This window comes from Linepithema humile, chromosome 1 (assembly GCF_040581485.1).
Source record: "Linepithema humile isolate Giens D197 chromosome 1, Lhum_UNIL_v1.0, whole genome shotgun sequence".
Classification (NCBI taxonomy): Eukaryota; Metazoa; Arthropoda; class Insecta; order Hymenoptera; family Formicidae; genus Linepithema; species Linepithema humile.
Window position 1 is genome coordinate 20,831,264 of NC_090128.1, and position 22,742 is coordinate 20,854,005.

Here is a 22,742-nt window from a genome sequence, read left to right on the forward strand (position 1 = left end):
AATTAAATATAATAAATATAATCCTTTTTCGTAATATATATACATACAAGTTTTTTTAAAAGGTTTTTTATTTAAACTTGGCGTCATTTTCTGATATCACCTCTTTTATAGACAGAATATATAGCGAATTTTTATTTGGTATATACAACTTTTTTTTAAATATATACATACAACTTTTTTTGAAAGGTTTTTTATTTAAACTTGGCGTCATTTTCTGATATCACCTCTTTTATAGGCAGAATATATAGCAAATTTTTATTTGGTTATATATACAACAACTTTTTTTTGGAAGATTTGCGTGCACTTGACGCCTTTTCTTTACCTTTTTTTAAAAAGGTAATTTGTTGATTTTCAAATATACAACAACTTTTTTGTTAGGTAAAATACACAACAACTTTTTTGTATATACAATACCTCTGTAAATTCGTACAATATTACAATTAAATGTTTTTTTCTTATAATTTAAATAATTGAAAAAAATGTGATCAAATTTCGTTCAAAAATAGAAATATCGATTTACCAAGTAATGAATAATCGTAATCGGTGATCAAAGTTCAACGTGCAATGTAATGTAATTAATGCAGTGTAATTAAATGAATAGCTTATAATGCTAATACGCATGTGTAATACTAATGCAGTTGATATTCGCGCATTACTGTACAAATTAGTGTGCAAATTTTTGGTCAGCAATGTTATCCGTTAATATTAGGGATTAAAAGGTCACTGCAAAGTTCGTCATGTGTAATGCTATTACATTCTAATGGCATTACTTGCACGCAAAAAGGTGACGATATTAAGCAAAAAAATTAAATAAAATTTTATTTTAATTTGCACTGGCAAAAAATTATTTTCTTTTCATGTTGCATGTCAAAGAAAAAAAAACAATATTATTGATATGCGCATCTTCATTAAACGCGCGCGGGATTCACAGCGACGCGAATTTGAGACGATCGCTTTCGCAGAGTAGATATATCTCTATGTACACCTCCTTATCTAGTCCTTATGGATATTCTCTTTGTAGTGATAAAACGCTTTTATTCGAAACACGCGTAGGAGAGCGCTCACCTGGAAAGCCCTTTTTGTAGCCCGGCGGCAAAAATGCGGCGGGCGGCGTGATGGGAGGTGCCGCGTCCCAAGGGGGCACGACATCCGGTTGCATCCCGTAGCCCGACGGAAGCTCCAGGACTTTCTGCTGCTTCTCGCAGCGCCGCCGTCGACGACCGCCCGGCGTGAACGTTTTCACGGCCGCCAGGAAGCCGACCCCGCTCATGTCTTCCCGCCGAGATTTCGTTTTCGCGTAGTTTTTGTACCACGTCCGACCAATTCCTTCCGCGACTACTCGCGCCCGACAACGACGATCGGCAGGTCCGCTTGCGTTTCCGGTGGACGATTATACCCGTTGGGGATCGATCGGTGCAAGCGGTCAATAAATTACTGATTGATCAATCAGTCGGTTCGAAAATCCACGTAAAAACCATGGCAAAAGCTTCGGAAAGAACACATTTTTTTCTTGATTAAATTTCAAACTGCCGATGCGATGATACAATACAACGCCACATATAACGTGATATCATGAAATTTGAAAACATGAATGCGATGAAATATAGATGACGCAAATAGTGTGATCGAGTTAATTTTGAAAATGTAGGCGTGACACATAAAGTGGCGCGACTAAGATGACGTTACAAAAGTTTTTTTCGCGACAAATAAATTTTTCATAAACGAGAGAACTATATATATATATATTTTTTTTTTTTTCAACAAAATACCTTTGCCAACATTTTTATTTCATTCGATATTTATTTAACGGTTCATCCACGTAGCACTACACACGTTTTATTTATTGACGGATGTTTTATACTGATTCCTCTCTTTCACTGCAATATATTATATATACATACCGCGCGACCGATAGATCTGTCTATAAGAGACGTAGCGCGTTATTTCGGTGACAGCAATAGTTGCGCAATCGGAGTGGCTCTACAACAGAAGTTTAAAACGATCACCAGTTGCGCATCCTAATAATGAACGGCGCATTAAATCGGTTGCTGCACACTGGCAATAAGAAGTGCAAACTGTATTGCGAACTGTATTCAGCAGAAAACTTTTAATCGCGCCTAGTCGTTAATCCTGCTATACTGGCGAATAAGCTTCTTTCAACCCGGAATGAACAAAATGTATGCTCCGTTTCACGCGGCTGTCTTGATTCAAATCAGAACATAATGGTGCAATATTCGAAAGTATCGCGGGCGAGTGTAGATTTGATAAAATGAAATTTCGTCAAACACATGTTTCTCTTTTTTAGGAGAAGTAAAAAGTTACTTCGAGATTAGAAATCCGCTTTGAGCGGGATTAAAGTGCTAGACCTTTTTAAAATTAAGCTTTTCAGGAATATGATTTAACTTTTCGCTGGGTTTAAATACGTCTCTAATTGCACGCGGCTCGATATTTTACTGTGAAACACTCATTACCGTTAAAATAAATATCAGTATTTTCGCAGTAATGATTTTCCGCATAATATTTATGTACATCATTATTGTTTGTTGAAGTATTAAAAATATTAAATTAGTATAATTAAATTGAGTATTTTTTTAAAAATATTAACTAATTAACTTGTAATAAGAATAAAATGCAATAATTCTTAATGACGTTTATTGGTAAAAGTATATGCAAAGTTAATCAAATTTTATAACTAGAACTTTTCTAATTTATCTTCGAAAATAATTTGCTCCGAGCTATTCAAAATGCTTTGTCTCGTTTTAAATATATCCGGGATTAAGAGTTCTCGATCGACCGAAATTGTTTGCAGGGTTTCGCGCAATTTCAAACTTTTCCATGGAACGCTGCATAGACGGGCTTCTGGAATTTGCATCGCATTCTCTGCAAGAGTTGCTCACAAGTAGAAACGGACGCATAAAGAATTCGGTCATCGGAATTTTTCACGAGTTTTGCACGCTTGCAATTTATGTTGCAACAAGGATTTACTCAAAATCCGCAAACAAAAATATAACATTGCAAAGATTGAAGTATGCAGATACAAAATGTACGTATAATGGCGATTTTTAAAATTTTTATTTACTTATACTTTTATATCCACGAGCACGACAGTCTTATTTAAAGATGTTATAATATTTCTTTAAGTTTGTTCGTAATTTGTTCAATATATTACATTTTTTAATATTCATAAAAATATTAAAAATAGATATATTTTACTTCTCTCACGGATCTATACGAGACGGATCGTATCGATCAGATGGATTTTTATGTTCTTCAGATATTCCGAGCGCTTAAATTGTTTATGAACCGGCACATTTATATCAAACTGCCAATGTCGGCCACTTTTTCATTTATTAAACTTTAATGTCTCCGCCTACATCCTCGCCGTGGATTCGAGTTCTGTCTATGAAATATATTTTCTCTCTTGATATATTATTTATAAAAGCTCACTGGAGATTCCTTCCGGAAGGTTTGCATGTCTCTGTTGTGGCAAATCGATTAAATGTAATTGAAGGTGATTTGTGGGCGATGGAGCATTCCCTTGATGTTAATCTGTTTCATGCTAGTCACATCGCAAAACGATCTTCAACAGATAACTCCAATTTAATAAACGAAACACGAGAGATGTTAAAACAAAATTTTGATAATAACTTGTTTCACAGTGAATAATAAAATAAAACTCACATTAAAAAGCGTGAAACTGAACTCGTGATTTCATCCTCCATTGATCTTTGCAATACGTTACGAAAAAGCAGTCAGCGCAACCAAATATTAAGAACGGGATGTACGAATGAAAAAAATTCATCTTATATCGTTAACATTTAGTACACAAAACAAACGAAAGTCCGTCGATGTGTCGCGAGAAATGAGCGAAGTCTCCCCCCCCCCCTCCCCGATGCTGAGATTTTGCTAATTGCACGATCTACTTTAGGCTCTCGATCGAGTGACCTTGACGAATTGCCGTGTATCGGAGGGGGTCGACCCGCGCCGGAAGTGCGAATCGATCACCAGTTGCGCGCGTTGACTGCAAGAGAGCGACGGGAATGAGAGCGTATCCTTCCCCGGAAATTAGGTGCGCTTCTCACGAGAGCGTGCCCCGTACTGACAGTCCGCTACCGTTTGCTCGTGCTCTCTCTCTGTCCCACGGCGGCGCGGCGCGGGCGCCGAGAATCTAGTAGTCAAAGCCGGCGAAGAGCGCGCGCAGCCGTGTTCCGATCGCAGATGCGCACGCAAGTAGTAAAAGCGGAAGATTACTGCAACCGCTCCGGCGCGCTCGCTCGCGGCCGAAAGACGCGGGGGTGTACGGCTGGTGGTTGGAAAAGGAGACACGGTGGGGGATGCTGAAGGGTGGAGACAGGGCTGGACCGTTTGAAAGATACACTGGACAAATTGCAGCGATAACTTTCGACGAGTCTTCTAATCGGGATCGCATGAAATTTCAAAGGAATTAAGACGTATTTTTATTAAGATGTGTTGAAGCGAACCTTTGATAAAAATCCATAGTAGAGTATAACGTAAAACAATAAATCGTCATCTAATGTTAAGGTTGTGTCACATAAATTTGGAATAATGCGTGAATTATTTGTGATGGCGTTACTTCTTAGTTTATTATGTAAAAAACTTCTCAATTTCTAAAAAAAATTGCAAACTTGCATACAGATTCTTATTTTCCTTGCGATTTGACGATCAAATTTTATTGTAAATAGAATCTTTTTATTTTATGATAAGTGCGTTGTGAAACAATAGAATGCGAAGCTCCCTTTGTTAGTATCATATAATATCTTGTTAGTGTCCTGGAAAGTATTGCGAAAGTCGTAAATGGTAACGTTCTTCCACATAAATTTTGAACGATAGTATGTCGAGAGCCATAAAGCTGTATCTCGTCGACTATACGGCATACGTAATACCGATTCCTAGCTGGAGCGCATTTCTAGTTTTATAGCAATTGCAAGATTATTAAAGATTAAACAAACACATCACGCTTTAGTTTAATCTTCGCTAATATAAACGGTAATGCTAGGATGAATATTACAGAAACAAAATGTTCGTTTTCCGATACGACAGATATTGCGATATTTTATTACTTTTGTAATACGGGCTGTGTAAGAGAATTGTTATTTCAACTCTTACCCTATCTTTCGCATTCAATCATGATTGCAATGTAAAATTATGCCGCGGATATATTGCAATTATGAGAAAAGATTTCGATTGTAGTTATTTTTCACGAATTTATATAGCTCGAGATATTGCGATTTCAATTTTATATATTATACGTACACTTTTAATTATTTCTATTTATATATGCGTGGCAAAGTTATAAATTTGCTGAAATATTTACGTGTATGATTGACGTGTATAATTTTTTTTATTAATAATATTTATGGATAAATATCATATATAGCTGCAATAATTAATGTGATAGATGTTGCGATAAATATGCATACAACAGAAAATCTAATTACGGTAAATACGAAAAACAAATAAACAAAACGAGAGAAGAAGAAAACAAAATATTAGAAAATTTCCTAAATAGTTTTAATTAATCATTTTTACATAAATCGTGTTGCGATAAAATTTAAAATAAAAATATTAGTGCGTATATTCTGACCGAATTTCTTGCACAAATATCATATTTATATGAATATAATATTTGTGCATTATATATCAATAAAAATAAATTATTATATTAAAAATAATATTATATAAATAAACAGATATTAATGCAAATCAAAATAAAAAATAATCATAACAGCTTACTGTGCAAATAAATGGAGTTGCTAACACGCATCGCATATCAAACGACGTTCGATAACGATAATAACAATTATAACAATAATTATAACATTTCCATGAAAATACACGTCGCACGTGTCATCGTGTAATAACAATCTAGCTACAATTATCTACATTATGTGATACTTATCGTACAAAAACACAATAGTTCGATGGATGTAGCGAATAACCGCCGATTAATTCTCTATCCACATTTCCGCGGGCATCTGCGCAATATCGCAATATTTACATTACATAATCCATGTATTCCTGCCCTAGCACAATATATTATCTACGGGCCCTTTGTACACCTCATTTCGCCGGTCACGTGCGCATATAGATATCGAGTCTGCTTTATTATTCATCACGTATGTATGTACTTCGTCCGTAATTGGAAAAGGGACTGCTCCGAGATGTAACAAGGGAACCCGAAAGCGCGGAAACACAATAATATACAATTTTGCCAAATGTAAAAACCTGCGTAAAAAAGGTATCAGATATAGTCTGAAATTTAATATTCCAAAATCGCGTTACCCATCTCGCGGGATTAAGTTTGCGCGAAATTCTCGTGCCGGCGCCGCCTCGAAAGAGAGAAACAGAGAGAGAGAGAGAGAGAGAGAGAGAGAGAGAGAGAGAGAGAGAGAGAGAGAGAGAGAGAAAGAGGATGAGACTAAAATGGGACCGGGTACCAGACGGTGACGATCCATGCCTGTGGCTAAAAGAGGAGAAGTAGGAGAAAAGGGACGCGGAAGGGAGATCGCACGAGGGATCGAGGAAGACGGTGGGATCCCCGTAGGGCGGCGGGGATAGGGAAGGACCGCATCGTGCAATCCTGCTGTTCGTACCCCGGGCAAGGGAACCGATCGTTACTGGGGAAAACTCGGGTGGCGGTGGAGGGGCCTTTTCATTTTCCGAGGGGGCGCCGTCGCCGGTGCCGTCGGGAGGGAGGTTAGTCGCGGGAACGAATGGAGGCCGGAGGTAGAGGGAAAATTCGCCGTTCTGCGTTCCGGATTGAGAGACGTGAGAAAAGAGAGAGCGCGAGAGAGAGAGAAAAAAAGAGAGAGGAGAGAGAAGAAGAGAGGAGAGGAGAAGAGGGGATAGGAGAGGAGAGGAAAGAAGGAGGAGGGGGAGATAGAGAAAACCACGCGATCGGGATCCGCGCTGTAGTATCAGCAGTATCGATCATTATATACCGTTGGCGCCTCTTCGTCCCCTTCCTCATCCCCGTGGCAGCCCTCAGGCAGCCACGCGCGCTGTCTCCCCCGGTCCATCGGCATGTATAGACCACGTCGACCGGCTCCATCAAGGCCCGCCGACCTTGGACTCGGGTAACCGATAAGCCGGAAGAGGAGACGTGGACTCAGACGCGAATGACGAAAGGATGGAGTGCGCATAGCGACCGGTGTCTGCGTGCCATTGTCACTCCTGTCTACGTACACGTAATAGAGTGTTTCGTGTATATGTTGTAATAAGATTATATCATAAAATAATATTTCAAAACTATCTCTTTCTCTCCCCCATCCCCCTCTTTCCATCTCTCTCCATTGATAAAGCATAGTCATAATTGGATGTAATACATCTTGTCTAGCAGGATTTTTGAGGTCTGATTTATGTCTATTTTCAAATTAATGGTTCTAATAACATATGACAACTACATTTTTAATAATATAGAGCAAGAAGATGCATATGAGAAGGTATTGGAGAAGTATTGGAACTGGATAATTTACAGTTTCTATCCCGGAGAACGTTTCTCGATTAACGACGTCTTACGCGGCAACTTGAATATCTTCCTCTCGATGGCTGCGATCGCGAGAAAGAACTGCTTTACGCGAGAATTCACCTGGGGATGAGTGAAAGTGACAAGGAAGACCGGTTTATGGACCCCGCTGGTTTACGAGCATTAAACGCAAGCGAACTCGCCGGGGATTCGAGTCGCGATATCGCCGCGCGGACGTCGCGTGAATGCTCCATTCAAGAGCGGTTTAGCAGTTTTAGCGGTTTGGCAAACGTGGAATATAATCTTCCTCCTTCTAATTATATTTTTAATCTTATCTTTTACGTATTTTTTTTTTTTTTACGACGTATATGTGTTATCATTTATCATATTATGAGGTGCACCAAGCACCTCGAAATATCGTATGTCGAAATATTGTGTGTCATGTTTTAAGAAGTGCAAAGTCATATTTAACTCCTTAAAACTTATAACACCACTAGTGCACGTGATAGAGCAAAACGCTGAAGTTTATTAAATTGGTTCACTTACGAACTGTCTAAACGGTAAACGTTTCAATTTTGCGCAGCCAATTAGTGATACGTCTGTATCCAGCCAAGTTAGAAATATATCCTGTCCATGCATAAGCAATTTCCGGAAAAAAACCGAGATGTGTCGTAAAGGAGATACGTCGTAAAGAAGCAGAGTTTAAGTTGGTTGTAAAAAAAAATAAAAAAAAAACATAGAATAGAATGAGAAAAAATAAACGAATACGGTCGACTTGCTCGATTTGACAAAACTCGACCGTGCTTGAAATTGTCTTCGAACAAATAAATTTCTGGACCTTACAACAAGAGTACTGAGGGTGTAATGGCTTGTTAATGAAAGTGCCAATGTGCCGTCACTTCACAGTTTACATACAAGCGTGGCGTCATGTTTGTATGCACAATATCAATTACGACGTCGGTTAAACAGCTGACGATAATAACCACGCAGCTCACAGTTCAATCGTCTACGCATAATTATCTTTGATATTTGCAATACATGTTTCATTTTTATTAACATTACTTTTTCCAAATCATATATAATTAAATCTAGATTAAAATAATTCATTAAAATTAAATTTCTTTCAAACGTGTTTAAATCGAAGAAAGTCTTCTCAAACAACTATTTTTCTTGCGAAAGACAAATTGGTGAAACACATTGGTGTTTTAATATGAAAAAATACAAGCTATATTTTTCAGTCAAGATACCGAATCAAGAGAATGTATCTCTCGCTCTCGCTCGTCGGAATAATTTCCGAGATATGACTTGGCAAAATATTTCCAACGAAATAAATGTTCAGTCATAGGTGAAAAAAAATCCGATATTCTACAGTCGCTTGTGAAAAAACAATTATCCGGCTGCCATTGATATCCGCTGTTTTTATTCCGTGAAGTAATTGATTACTTGATCTCGCAAGACGAAAGTTACGCGATGCAACTCTTTTTATGCTATTGTCGCGTGTTCCTTGCTTGGCGAAATTCTGATGCTCTCCTGTGATGTATGCGTGTTCGAAGTGCACGAGTAATAAATAATAAAGAGCCCGTCGCAATCCTAGTAATGGATATGCTTTGTTTTTTATATCAGGTAACAAATTTCTTTGTTTGACGTTTCTCTCATTTCTCCTGGATGTTGCACGCAATTTTGCAATTTTCTTTACAAACTTCTTCCACATACATCAAACATGTTGTTGATGTTTGTGTGGTTTCTGTTGCGTGCGAATTCGCATATTGTCCGCATACGTTATCCATAAAATAGCGACAATCTAGATTTCGCAGGTAAATTTTAAACAAAAGTTATCTCGCAGCAAATAAATCTCAAATAAAAATCTGTTTTATTATCATTCTGCAAAAATAAATCCTGCGAAGAAATAGTGTTTCTATGAAAATTTATTTTGTCGGAGAATGTTTACAAGAAAACAATGAATAAAAAAGTATATTTGATATTTCATGCCACTATTTTGATATTTTCATCTCTAAATCATTGCTTTTATTATCATTTAATTTTTACTATACATGAAACAAAATGTCAAAATGGAATTTATCCAAATTCATGAAACAAAATGTCAAAATGGAATTTATCCAAATTCATGAAACAATTGATAAAATGCACTGTCAAATCAACATTAAAATGTGTATATTCGAAAATAAAATACGAAAGCGCCTACATAATCATAATTTGATGGAGTGACATCACTTAAGCGCGATAAAAAAATGCCAAGTCAATAATACTAATGAGAATTCCCGCGCTAGTCATTCTCAAATTAAACTTCAGAACGAAATGACTGTTGAACTTCTCACGCGATGGATAAGACACAGATACACGTGCGGATACAGAAGATATATCTTGTTTACATAATGTACATATCAGTCATTTTGATCTATCTTCATGATACAAAATGTCGCGCTGAAATTTATGATCTTGTAAAAAAATATTTTTCGCATAATCTTAAAGCGACCAGCTGAAATCCTTTCATGAACAAAAGTATGCTTTCTACTTTAATAAAATTTTGTTTCGCCGCGTTACATTGCGTTGCGATTACTAAACATTTTATTAAGCTTGTCAGGTGAGCGGTATTCGATATTACATTTTTCTGAAGAAAACTGCAGAATACGAAATAAAAATCGGAAAATGCAAGAAATATAATTTCTCGCTATTTTAGAAATGCGCTGCTATTTCAGTTGAAAAATATAAAAATTGACTGTCATTCTTCTCGCCAAGATTATACAGCAACTAATAACGTTAAGCAAAATAAAACACGTACATATAGTAAATATGTAATCATAAATATTTCAACATGACACTTTAAATATAATTTTACAGATTTTAAACGCTGTGTGCGTTCGTTAAAGTTTTCATCTCAGTTAATGATGGGTAAATGTTCATTCCCTTAATACGTGGTGGGTGAAAATACTAAATAAATATCATTCTAGAGACTTGCCGTAAAGTCAAGTACGACAGAATCCATTAAGATTGCAAAGAACCGCTTTTTCCTTCTTTCCTTACGCGAGGCACGTGACGTCAAAAGTGCACGTGCCTTGGACCCGCGGAGGGCAACGGTTTACGCACCGACATAAACCGCGCTTTGTGAATAAATTCATTGTATAGAAAATAGCGGATATAATAATAAAAAAAAAATAATACATAAAATAAAGGTCATAATACATACAAATATTTTGTATCAATAAATACTTTTTAACAATAAACACTTGATAAATATAAAACGTATTCATTAAACGTGTTCATTAAACAGCAAATGAAAAAGTTAAGTTATCCTTTGTCACAATTTTCGAACTTTTAATAGCAAATGTTGAAACAATCAAGACTCTTGTTAAAAGCTAATTTAATTTGAGATTAACTGAAAAGCAAGATTTTTGTTCCATTTACATCTTCAAACTGAAGATACGAAGGCGTTCAATTTTCAGAATTAGATAACTCCATCGCTTCTATTGAATCGTCGCTTCAGAAATTCGATATTAAAGTCGTCAAGGAATCCGTAGCTGAAAGGATATCCGATGGGACAGCGTATAGGGATTTAGTCGCTTACGATGGATTGAGGAACGGTATATGAAATCGCGGTGAATGTGTTTCGTATTTTTGCGCGAGTCAATGACGCCCAACGCGCTCGGCCGATTTTCTCCGTTGCACACGCTGTGAGTGCACCGAAATAGCTTCACGACGTCGCATGACGCGGGAGAGATGGCTCGTATAGGCGACACGTTTCGTGTTTATTGCACCCACGCTGCCAGTCGTTCGTGAATGGTTATTCGCGTCGAGGATGAATGAATCGCTCGATCAGATGTCCCGTGACATCGCGATGTTTCCACGAAGGCGTGCCATCAAAGCTCGTCTATCGTTTTTGCGCTGCATCGTCTTTTTGTTATCGTAAAAATTTTTTGAAATACACGGGAAAAAAGAAACTACGTACAAGGCGTTCTAAATCTGTAGATCTAGTATATGTTAAGTGAAAATCCATACATACTACAACAGATTACTTTAAGAAAATATGATATAGCATTTTTACCGATAACTTATTTTCAAACGGCATCGCATTTGTGTATTTTAACTCAAGCATTATTTTGCTGTGGATTTCTCTTCGATTTATTCTATCTATTATTCCTACTTTTCTCTCGATTCACACTGTTAAAGAATGTTTATAATTTAGAAATTGATGGAAATATATAAATTTGAATATTAACGAATCAATTTTAGGTTAAATTCATTCTGTTTTCTTCATTCCTGAGAAATCCTATAAAGAAGCGATAAAGCCTTAAAAATCTCTAAAATTGACGGAAGACTTGTACGCCTGTAGATCAGAAGTCGCTCAAACAAAAAAATTTGGGAAAATGTGCTATCCTTCTCTCGCAACCGGAATCTGGTCAAGGTTAATCGCTACTGCATCGCTCAGTTGTTATATCATTCCGCCCTTCTAAGCTTTGATGTCCAACAAACGCTGTCTATTTTACGGCCTGTCTCGCATCGTGGCTGCCTTCCTCTCAAAACTCGGTCAGGGTTGATATTGGCCGAGCTTTACATTCACACGCTTTTATAAAATGCGATGTTGTCAACGATATATTTTGTCCGCATTCTCTTTTTTCTTTATGAAAAACGAAAACGTTTGCACTTTTTGACAGGCATTTTTCCACGTGAAACACTTTAAAAATATTTCCTCCCGTTGTGAACAGAACGATCTTTACAAGTCTTTTGGAAATGCAATATTAAAAGATAATTTACCTTTTTAAAACACTTGAACGCCTCGTCGGAGAAATATTGTTACTAATCTTTTCATATCCACGCGTCATTGGCATCGCAGTGTGAAGCGAAAAGGTTTCATCGAATTTGCATGCAAATTTGTATACCTAATTGCTTTTCATAGCAAAGCTTTTATAGCACTGTAATTGCATAGAAGTACGATATACATGTCAAACGGTTTAACCATAAATAATTAAATAATTCCAGCTCGCACATGTAAATACCGACATAAACGCAATTTATCTCGACGCCAACGCAACAAAAGTTGGGAAACGCATCGAATAGAACGCGACGCGAAATGGCGAACGTGTTGTGAATTGTGTAATTGAATCATATAATTGCGGAGGAGCAACGCTGATTATATTTTCTCTGGGAAGGTAGATGCGGCAGCCTGTTAAATGGAGATGGCACAATTAAACGCGCGTGATTTATTAGCGCGGGAGGACACGCGCCACGAGAGTGCGATTTTATCCGACTGGCAGAATAACGCGAGCGTGACGTCCGATTGGGGTTATCCAAATATGCCGCTCTAAACGAATCTCCGATAGTGTGTAAGCACTTATTTAATTCCCAAACACGCCGGCTTTTCTTCGCGCCAATACACACGCACGCTATGCAAGCAGACGACACACGCCGTTATCAATTCGGTAATATCTGTCCCGTACATGCAATCAGTTTCAGAGGTTTGAATTATGATCACAATGCATGATTATCGTCGGCGATAATGGGTAATCGCGAAAATCTAAATGACGAATATACATAGCCTGAAAATTCTAATTTAATTTACTAAAAGCATTTATTGTAATTAAACCAGTAATTAAAGAAGTTCTTTCACAGAATATTTAATATATGAAACAAAATATAAACCATTCTTTTAAATAAATACAAATCCTAATGGTATTAAATCATAAAAAAATTCTGAATAAATTTTAAGTTATAAAAAAATATTAATTACAGCAAGTGCCGAAATGTAATGTAATTCGCGTTTTTAAATTCAAATGTAATCAAATAAAATGAAGATTATAACTACAGATCGAATGGCACGTGTTATATTCAAACACAAACTTTCAGAAACCGAATGAGTTTTATCCAATTTTACTTTGACGATGGAACAAAGAAGAAAAAAAAATATCGGAGTTACGATTGTCTCTGCCAATCAATATGCGGCATCACGAATCGACGTCTATATCGTGTCATTCCTCTAATCTTTGCAGCTCCATCCCATTTCAGTCTACATGTCGTACCTTTACAACGAGTTCGTCGGCGTCCCCAATTGATCAATCGGCACCGACAGGAGTGCCTTCCATCACTCCTTCGGTACTCCAAAGCATATATTCATCATCGCTAGGGATCTCATCGTCGTGTACCAGCGTACCTGCAGAGGCTGGCTTCGATCGATCATTACCGCTTCACTAAACTCTCCTTGGAGCGGATCCAGAAACGAGACGACCGACAAGCCCACTTAACGATTAAATTTTTTTCCACCTCAGGCATTTGAAGTAATGCCAATTTCGCGTGCTGGTGTTTACGCTACTTGTGCAATTGCATAAATTCTATATAAAATATGGACAAAAAAAACTGTACATGAGAAATAAAAAATTAAAAAACTACGAGAGATTACATGTTGCATTATATTGAAAGAAAAAGGATTACGATATAATCATAGCTCAGAGCAAAATGTATTTTATAAGTTTGCGAGCGTATTTAAATTTAAAATAATAGTAAAAGTTACCTCTTCTTCACTGCGCAGCAAAGAAATATAATTTAAACTTTAATTTATATTATTTTATATAACCTAATCTTTTCCTTTTACTGTCTTATCTGCTTCAATGGAATACTGACATACCTGTTATCATTTTGACGTCAAATGCTTGAAGAAAAGTGCAGATCTACAAATCTACTTCATCAGAAATAAAATAAAAAGGAAACGTTTATCCTTCGCTATCACGAATCGCCTACAGCCATTTGTCTTCTTCGATGAAGCGGGAAATATTGCGAAGAAACTGTTTGAAAAACCTTGACATTCTTTTAATTTCTCATCGATCCTCTGTTGCCGCCTTCGTTCCGCGGATTTTCTTGTGAGAGTGCATCGCCGGTCTCAGCTGCGCGGGACGTATAAAAATTCAGTAGAGAAGTTGCAATCGCGCTGTGTACAACCGTTTCCCGATAGCCAACGACGGAAGTATACAGCGTCTTGATAGAAAGTTTTCACTGAACGTACGAAGCGTGGGCGGACGCGCGAGATATCAAATAGACATTGGACGGAACGGAGGCACTTATTTTGTAATCTAGAAAAAAGTAATTCTAAAAGAGATGCCTGTTCGACTAACTCGCGAGAAAATGCACCGCGTGAATAATTGTTTCACCAAAGTCCGCCCACGTCTCGTGTGAGCGTGGAGTTTTCTTCGCCCGCGATACACGTGTTAACGACATTATTTCCAGTAACACTACTAACTCAATGGTTAATTTAAAAAACAAATTACATTTGCATTTTATGCTTTTAAAGGATTGTAACCATGGAGACTGTTCGCAGTCTCCACGTTTTGCCGCCATGATACAGCAAAATGTCTCTGCAAATTAGGTTTTCATCAGATTAAAATAATAAAAGAGAGGTAAAATTTTATCGCGATAAATATATGAGAAATGTTCCGAAATATCTTCACATAGTAACAGGACACTCTGTCTTGCAAGAGGTGGAACTCTAAAATTCAAAAGGGCCGCTTCGGTTGAATGTCGCCGCATTGAAAGAAATGCGCACAAGTGTAATGAAAAAACATTATGGCTAGGCTACGCTCGCCATTGCAAGCGTACTTGCTCTCGACAATCTGAAGAAAAACGAGGAGGATTTCTCCTCGGCAAATATTTATGACTTTTACTGTTGCAGTCGCCGGGAAAGAGCTTGTCTCGTTAACGTAAACATCTTGCGAGGTATAAGAAATTTAATGTAGAAAGTTGTATAAAGAAATACACTTCCAACTTCTTTTTTTTTCCACCGTAGTCTACGTTATGATCGATTACGCTGTACTCCAAACTGGAAACTAAGGTGACATTTTAGAAGATACAAGAGGCAGAAACAGACTCACCAACAAGATCCAATAACATACGACATGTCGACGTAAACTGACTTTAAAACAGATAGAGAAGTAGACGGTGCTCCTGGTAGATCGAATAACGTAGTCTAAAAATTGAAAAATTCGCGAATATTTAAATATTCAGCGATACAAAAATCGAGGCAGCAATGAGAGAATATTTACTCGTCTCTTCTCTTTAGAAGTGACACACTATTAAAAATAATTTTGCGCCGTAAAATTGTAAATGAGAAAGCAAGATGGTTTCGCGACAATTTGCATGTGCTTTAATTTTCGAGCTGTGCCATTTTGCAGAATAATCCCGATGTAATGCCCAAGGGAGAGAGAAAAGTTTCAAGGACTGTAACGGTCGCACAAGGAGATTTCGAGAGATCCAGCCTTTCCCGCTTACCTCCACTGCGCTCTGATGCTCCAACTTATGAAAATAAATTGATGGTGGCGAGCAAAGTTGCCGGGCTATCAGCAGCTTGCGGAGAGAACGAAAATAAGGAACCACCATTACGTCTTGCGAGTATGAAAAAGTGAAGTGACGGAAGTGGCAATGTGAAAATTCATTGGTTAATGATAATCATCAGTCGACTTAGCGTTGTTATCTCATTTCCCTCTGGACCGCTTTATTCTTTTTTTAAAAAAACTTCCGTCCTTCATACCACGTGAATGTTTCTTTTTTTCAAAAAAGAAAAAAAAACGATGAGAATAAAGATGCTACTTAACCAAATAAAATAAATAAATCTAAGAAAAATATAAAGAATGTATAATAACAAAAACTAAAACATTATGTAATATTACGACAAATTTGTCGTGAAAGCCTGTAGAATATCTATTAATTATTTTTTTAAAGTACGAGGGAAAAAATACGACCACTTTCTTAATCCAGTTATCTCTACTTTTGCTTTATAGAAATTAATTATCTGTCTAGATATGGAACCGGTAAGTCATTAAAACTGAAACTGAGACTTCAAGTATCGGATAAAGTGGTAAAAAGAGAAAGAAAGCTATTCTGAAAAATTTATCAAAAATGAGTAATTATCTTCGGCTCAACGACACCGTCTAAAGAGAGACAACACTAATCCGCGGTGTTTTAAATTCTTATTCATTATTTCGTATCTTGGGTGGATTTCGTTGCAGTTTGACCTAAATATGTCGCAGGAACTTTGACACAGTTAAATCTCATGCAGATATCCGTTCAATCTGAACTTCTCAAATTCGTTATATAATATGAATTAAACATTTGACTGGGCGACCTGAAGTTATGTTAAAAAATCATAAAAATCAGTGAAACAAATTATTGCTGATTCAACTGACGTCTCCAAAAACGACTACCTCAACGTACAACGTGACCGCGCAACCATAAACGTATTCTGCAAACTTTGAGTAAATTTGGCAAAAAAAAACCCACGAAAAAGGAGGCAAATGTAAACATTAGTGGCAGAGTTGCGGATTTTCCTATTTTCAAAGGTCGAGACCTTGACCTCTGGTTCCTACATCGTCACCAGGGCGTTTCGTGAAGATTCTTGCATCGATTTCGGCAAATGAAACCCCACCCAATCTTTCGAGCGCTCGCTAGAAACAAAGTGACAAGAAGAGGCGAACCAACGACGGCCTTAATCACATGTCTACTTGCAATTTTCGATCAAGCGAGTTTTCCTTCTTTTAAACTGCACTGCAATCATGTGTGAAAAAAAACCGAATAAAATCTCGCACTGTTGAATCATATCTGCGACATACTTCAAAATTAGAGCAACTTTAATTAGAAGATAAAAAGCGTCGTAAATGAGATTTTCTTTCCGCGTATAAAAAGACATACGTTGTCCCAGTTTCAAGACATTAATATGACGGATGCTCGCTATATTTTTTCACGTTTTTTATCACTTTAATGTTTGTCCAATATTGTTCTTATATATTTTTATGTAATAAGATCCTAATTGTTTGTGATACGCCTACACTTTGAGTGTTGATGCCCGGCGCGAATGTATCGCCCCCGTCGCTACGGACTACGATCCGTGCCAAGTAAGGGATACTGCGGCGGAAGTATCGATAGCGACATCGTGAGGCCGGAGAGTTTCGTTTAGGATTCATGCTCCAATTCATAACTGCCTGTACTTTGTCTCGCGTTGGCCTATTGAATCGTAGATTGAAATCGATTCATACGTATAACATAGAATTGTGGGCGCGGACCAGCAATTTTACGGTCGAAATTCGGTTAATAAAATAGATCGGCCCGTTCTTCACCGTCGAGAGTTATTCCCGCAGACGATGGAGAATCATCGGTGCTGTTGATTCATCTCGTCGGCACGGATACCTGAAGCAATTAGCGCAAACTACTAATGTAGTAGGCAAAACAGTCGCAAGAAATTGCAATCGATAAATTCTCCGAGTCATTTTCAACTATTTCAATTACGCGTATTTCTTTTTTTTAATTTACTGAGCTCCTTTCTCTATAAAAATTTACATTTTTCTTTAAAAATTTCTGTAAAGTAAAAAATACAGAGAAGTATTTAACGAGAATAATTGAAAGGAACGGAATTTTATGTATTATTACCATTTTTATCTGTTATTGTTTCATGTTCAGCCATTGTGTCAATTTAACTGGCTCATTTTTATTTCTAAATATTACAGACCGAGTAAAATTCCTTGAGATCAATCTCGGTGAAGCAGCATCAGTAAGCGGTCTGACGTACGTGCTCCTGTTTATATGTGTAAGCAACCCTCGGGTAGGAATCGGGCATGTAATCTGCATGTAGTCATCGATTTATTCCGAGCCTTACCCCACGCAATCCTCGAAGTTGGCCTCTCGGGTTACACCTCATTTTCCTTATTCCGCTACTCTAGCTTTAACAAACAGCAGTACAAAATTGCGACCGTAGCACGTGTACGCAAATAAAGAAGCTGTTGAGGTATCCACTAGGTGTCCAAAAAAATTATGATAAAGTTGCGAGCTCGCAAAAAATTTTTATTTTGGACGACTCCTTGTCGAAAAGTTATATATCAGCGCCTCGAGACTTTTAGTAACAAAAACTGACTCAAAGTTTCGCAAACAAAAATAGTACTATATATCCACTATCGCTCAAGTTTGGGACACCGTGTGTATAAATACTACAGGGAAATACGCGATAACCATCGAAATCCGGAATCGATCGGATGCTTTTCCAGCGTGTAATCGTAACATGGTTCGACTGATCGCAAATTCAAATATTCCTTTATTGATGTTTACGTAGCAGTAATAATTTCATGTGTATTCTCAAAAAAAAAAAAAAACAGATTTAATCAAATATACATGTTAAACTATATTAAATAAATTTTGATATACCGCTATTTTTTGTTCTATGCTACTGAATCCAATAAAATATTAATCTGTCTAAAACTAAATAAATCTGTGGTCTTCGATGAATTTATCTGTGTATTACATATACTTTTATCTAAGCAGGTAGAAATAAATACCACTCAATCAAGTAAAAAGCTTTCGTATTAGATAATTTACGACTTTGCCACGCGCGGCTTTTTTACGACGCCCTATAAATTCTTCGAGTAAATGTCGAAAACCAATAAAAAGTATGAAACATAGCAATCAATTTCTTAATAAAAAGCTCTTGTTATTTAACACGTTTATTGAAAACGTAAACTTAGAATTCACCTAGTATCGGAAGTAACGCTAGTAACGAGCAGTGATAAATTCATCGTTGTAGAAACAAATAGTTTAACAATTCTGACAGCCGTATACGTTGCAGGTTAGCAGCAAAATTTTCCGCAATGCGCATATAATCCTACGGGTTTCTGCTATAGAGCGAAGCCCTTAAACTCTTCTTAAACGATTAAACGAGATGTGCGGTTAAGTGTTTTGTTGTTGAGTAAGTTATCGTCTTCCATCTACAGTTTCGCCGAAAGTTATTATGAAAGTTCAGTTCTGCGCACTATCTTTGTCAGGCACGCAGCGATAGTCGGTCTTTCATCGATGCAAGGACTTTAAGGGAAGTTTTGTTTCAAAAATTGCCAAGTATCTATTAAGACTGCGAACATAGCAAACCTATATAAGAGAACATATAAGAGATCGGCCATCGCGGCGCGCAGTTCTTTTTCGCGAAGCGAAAACTTTCGACGTGAGAAAACAGCTTTGCGACGGAACAGCAATGGCGGAAAATGCGAAAGTAAATTTCCCCGCTTTTTATCACTATCGAAATCCGCGGCTCGCGAATGGTTGTTACGCGCGGAAAATATTATCAGCGCGAACGCCACACGCAATTTGCAGGAATTAGAGAAATTATCGCGCGGTCGAATTTGAATAAAACGGTGCCATTTAGAGCTCCGCTTAATGCACAAACGGTATCTTCGCTTTCGTCGATTAGTGCGTTGTACCGGATAATACGCACATGCGTTAATTCGAGTATAAATAATCTGAATTAAATCTCAATTAGAGGCGTGGATCGAGTTAAACGCTTATAAGCAGCGGAGGGAATTGCTTAAAAAGATGGTCGCGATTTTGCATGCAGAAATGCGAATGTCACGAGCCATTAATTCCGCGCGAGCATTAAGCTAAATAAACGGCATTTCGCGTGGAACCGTTTTCTCTGGCTCCGCGGGCGCGCGCGCCTGTCGCGCTCAAGGAATAAAAAATAATATTAAATTTACGATCGCCTCGCAAACATGCCGGTGCGCCTCCACGTTCGCGCGTTCGAATTATTAATTCAACTATAACCCGGCAACAGTCGGAGCATTACAGTACAATTCTTCTTGCGCAGCGACGTAATGCAATTATCCCAGCGCGGTTTAAATTGGTTTTCGCGCTAAAGGAGAAGGTCTGTTCTGCATTCACGGGATGTATCAATCCCTTTGAACTGTAACAATCAACTATTTTTGCGACTTGGAGGTGGAAAGACAAAGGTATATTTGAATGTGTAATTTCCTTCCTTCGCTTTCAAAATTAAACAAAAAACGTAAAATCGTCTTTAAAATTACTCGATTAATGCCAACGGCTATTCTGCTATCGTTGTTTGTTACGATGTGAATATAAATGTCCGTAATAAAAATTATCAGGTTTTTAATTATCAATTTTTCCGCAGTTTAATGAAGATTTGTTGGCATGCTTGTGATGTTATTAAACACTCTATTCTGCTTCAAATTCTCCTCTTTCCACTCTATTCCCCCTCCCCCTTTCCATTCTCCTTAACGTAATGCGTCCGCATTCCGCTCTTTGAAGCAGCTCACCCTTTTAGAAACAAAGTGCTCATGCGCCAGGATATTCTGCAACTCCCGGACAACGGCTAAACTAAAATGGACGATTATCCGCAACACCACCAAGGACACTGCTCGAACTGGAGTAAGACGATTTTAGGACAGCGGATCAGGATTACAGGAAGAGAGGCTAGTCGAAGGGCCGGGCCGAGGGTTGAATGCACGTGTGACTTACGTAACTATAGCGACCTATTTTACGGGACTTTCGTCGCCTGCGTCCCACGAGAGCGTCGGTGGGATCAAGAAATAAATTTCGGATATAGGCGACGATGCGCGGTCGATACAACGCCGACGGGCGAACGTTTACGAGCGCCTTGTGCGAGTATTTTCCCGCGTGGTTTGATTCACGAACGCCCCCTTCTCGAATGAGGTACATGTGAATTATATAGACTCGGACTCGAGCGCGAAACCACTCCGGTCGATAGATTGCTTCTTTCTCTTTTATAGAACTTTTTTTTTTATTCTCGATCCTCTCGTAAGACGCGAGGTATCGCCAGGTCAACGCTATTGATTATAAATTGGGGAAGAACGGAAAGATATAATCTTACATTCGTTATGCAAATGTACCTGTAGAGTCTATACGCTCTTTTCTGTTTCTCGGATACAAATTGTCGCCGGCGTCAAATATTCCAATGGAATAGTTATCCCAGCATTAACGTTGAGTTATTGAATTACTGCGTAATATTACGGCGTAAATAACAGAGCGGAGGAAATAATTCAGTAGCACCAACCATAAATGTGCAACTGTCCAAACAATTTTCTGTTTTCGCGCACCTCATAATATGAAGATAAAGCCGAGTGCCACCGCCACTATATACTTCGCCGACCGCTGTACTATATTTTCCGCGATAGTGCAGTGCCTTAGTTGGCGCTAAGCCACGCCCGTGTCCAACATAGCTTCCCAAATTACCTGCTTGCTCTGTGCGCCGCATTCAATATACATTAATGGATATGGCAATCAGAGAGTAGCATCTATGAAATCGGGATCGAAAATCTTTCAGAGCGCATTAAACGGCGCAAGTTTGTCGAGAGAAGCGCATCAGCGCAGGCTTCATTTACAATAACAGACGGGATGCACAACAAATATGACGCATGCCTTTTGCAGGATGCAATGTGTGGAAAGTTGTAAAAAGTTTTGAAATTGTTAATAATCTCCTTTGCGCGTCATTATAGTGTTTGATTGTGTCATTAAAGGGAAATAATGTTTACGTTACTTACAATGTTTCGACGTACGTTTCGTGTAACACATATTATGATTCTCTTCTAAACGTGCATATTTCAACAGTGCGCTGTACCAGTCACTAGTGCAAATGCACTTACCTGAAACAGAAAAGTAAAAGAGAGATTATTATGACGTTCGTAAATTCCATTATGCAGCAACAACAACCATTTTCAGCTGTGCATCGCTGTTACATAATAACGCAGTTATGTGATTTAACAAGCTGCACAAGAATATATGAAATCGATTTTCGAGTATATTCTCAATTTTCCATCTCTCTAGATTCTCCGCAGAAAATGTGTTCGTAAAATGTATAGATACGACTGTTACATAATGCAACGAAGCTTCATGATGCGAGATAATACAACAGACATAAAGTTTCAATTTCCAATATTTCATATATCATTTTCATTTCCTCTATCTTTCCGATAGTTATGAAAAAGTAAAATGCATCTCATGACTTAATATCTTATTCCCGACATTAAAATCTTATGAAAATTTTTGCCCGCATATTTTTGACGCTCCTACAGCTTTGAAAAATCTGCGTATAAAATTGTTACGTAATCATTATAAGACAATGCAATAAAGCTGTGTGCGCGTACACGCAACAAAGGGACCGCATTCTTCGCAAAATTAAGAAGTACGAGAAAATTAAATATAACAAGGATATTTTTATTTAGCCGTGTACAAATAAGGGCGCATCAAAAGATGAAAAAGCGCGGATGAATCACAAAGCAAAAAGGGCATCCATTCCGCGAAATTTCGTAATGCCAGTGCCAGCAATGCGGCGACGCATACCAAGAATTTCTGAGCCTGGAAAATAACTATCCTCCTTTTTTCCATTTTATTCGTTCCACCTTTTTATTCGTGACAAGACGCGCGCGAAGGCCGATGTACATCCACTTCAGTCGATTCGAATTCCAGTGATTAA

The 22,742-nt window shown here is 37.8% G+C and overlaps 1 protein-coding gene across 26 annotated transcripts in view; it reads right to left on the reverse strand.

Annotated features, from left to right (window-relative positions):
* LOC105670030 (phosphatase and actin regulator 2) overlaps positions 1-22,742 on the reverse strand; it is a 324,201-nt gene that overhangs the window by 54,290 nt on the left and 247,169 nt on the right. For 16 of the 26 annotated variants that reach the window (XR_010887957.1, XR_010887956.1, XM_067347498.1 and 13 more), the window contains one exon: positions 21,811-21,912. The exons of 4 other annotated variants lie outside the window; for them this stretch is intronic. Coding sequence is in view for 20 of the 22 variants with exons in the window: in XM_067347498.1 (XP_067203599.1) it covers positions 21,811-21,912 (102 nt within the window). In the remaining 2 variants the exon portion in view is untranslated. Of the gene's footprint in view, positions 1-1,065; positions 6,941-21,810; positions 21,913-22,742 lie in introns of those variants that run through there. 6 more of the 26 variants (XM_067347518.1, XM_067347516.1, XM_067347517.1 and 3 more) reach the window with 6 other exon arrangements.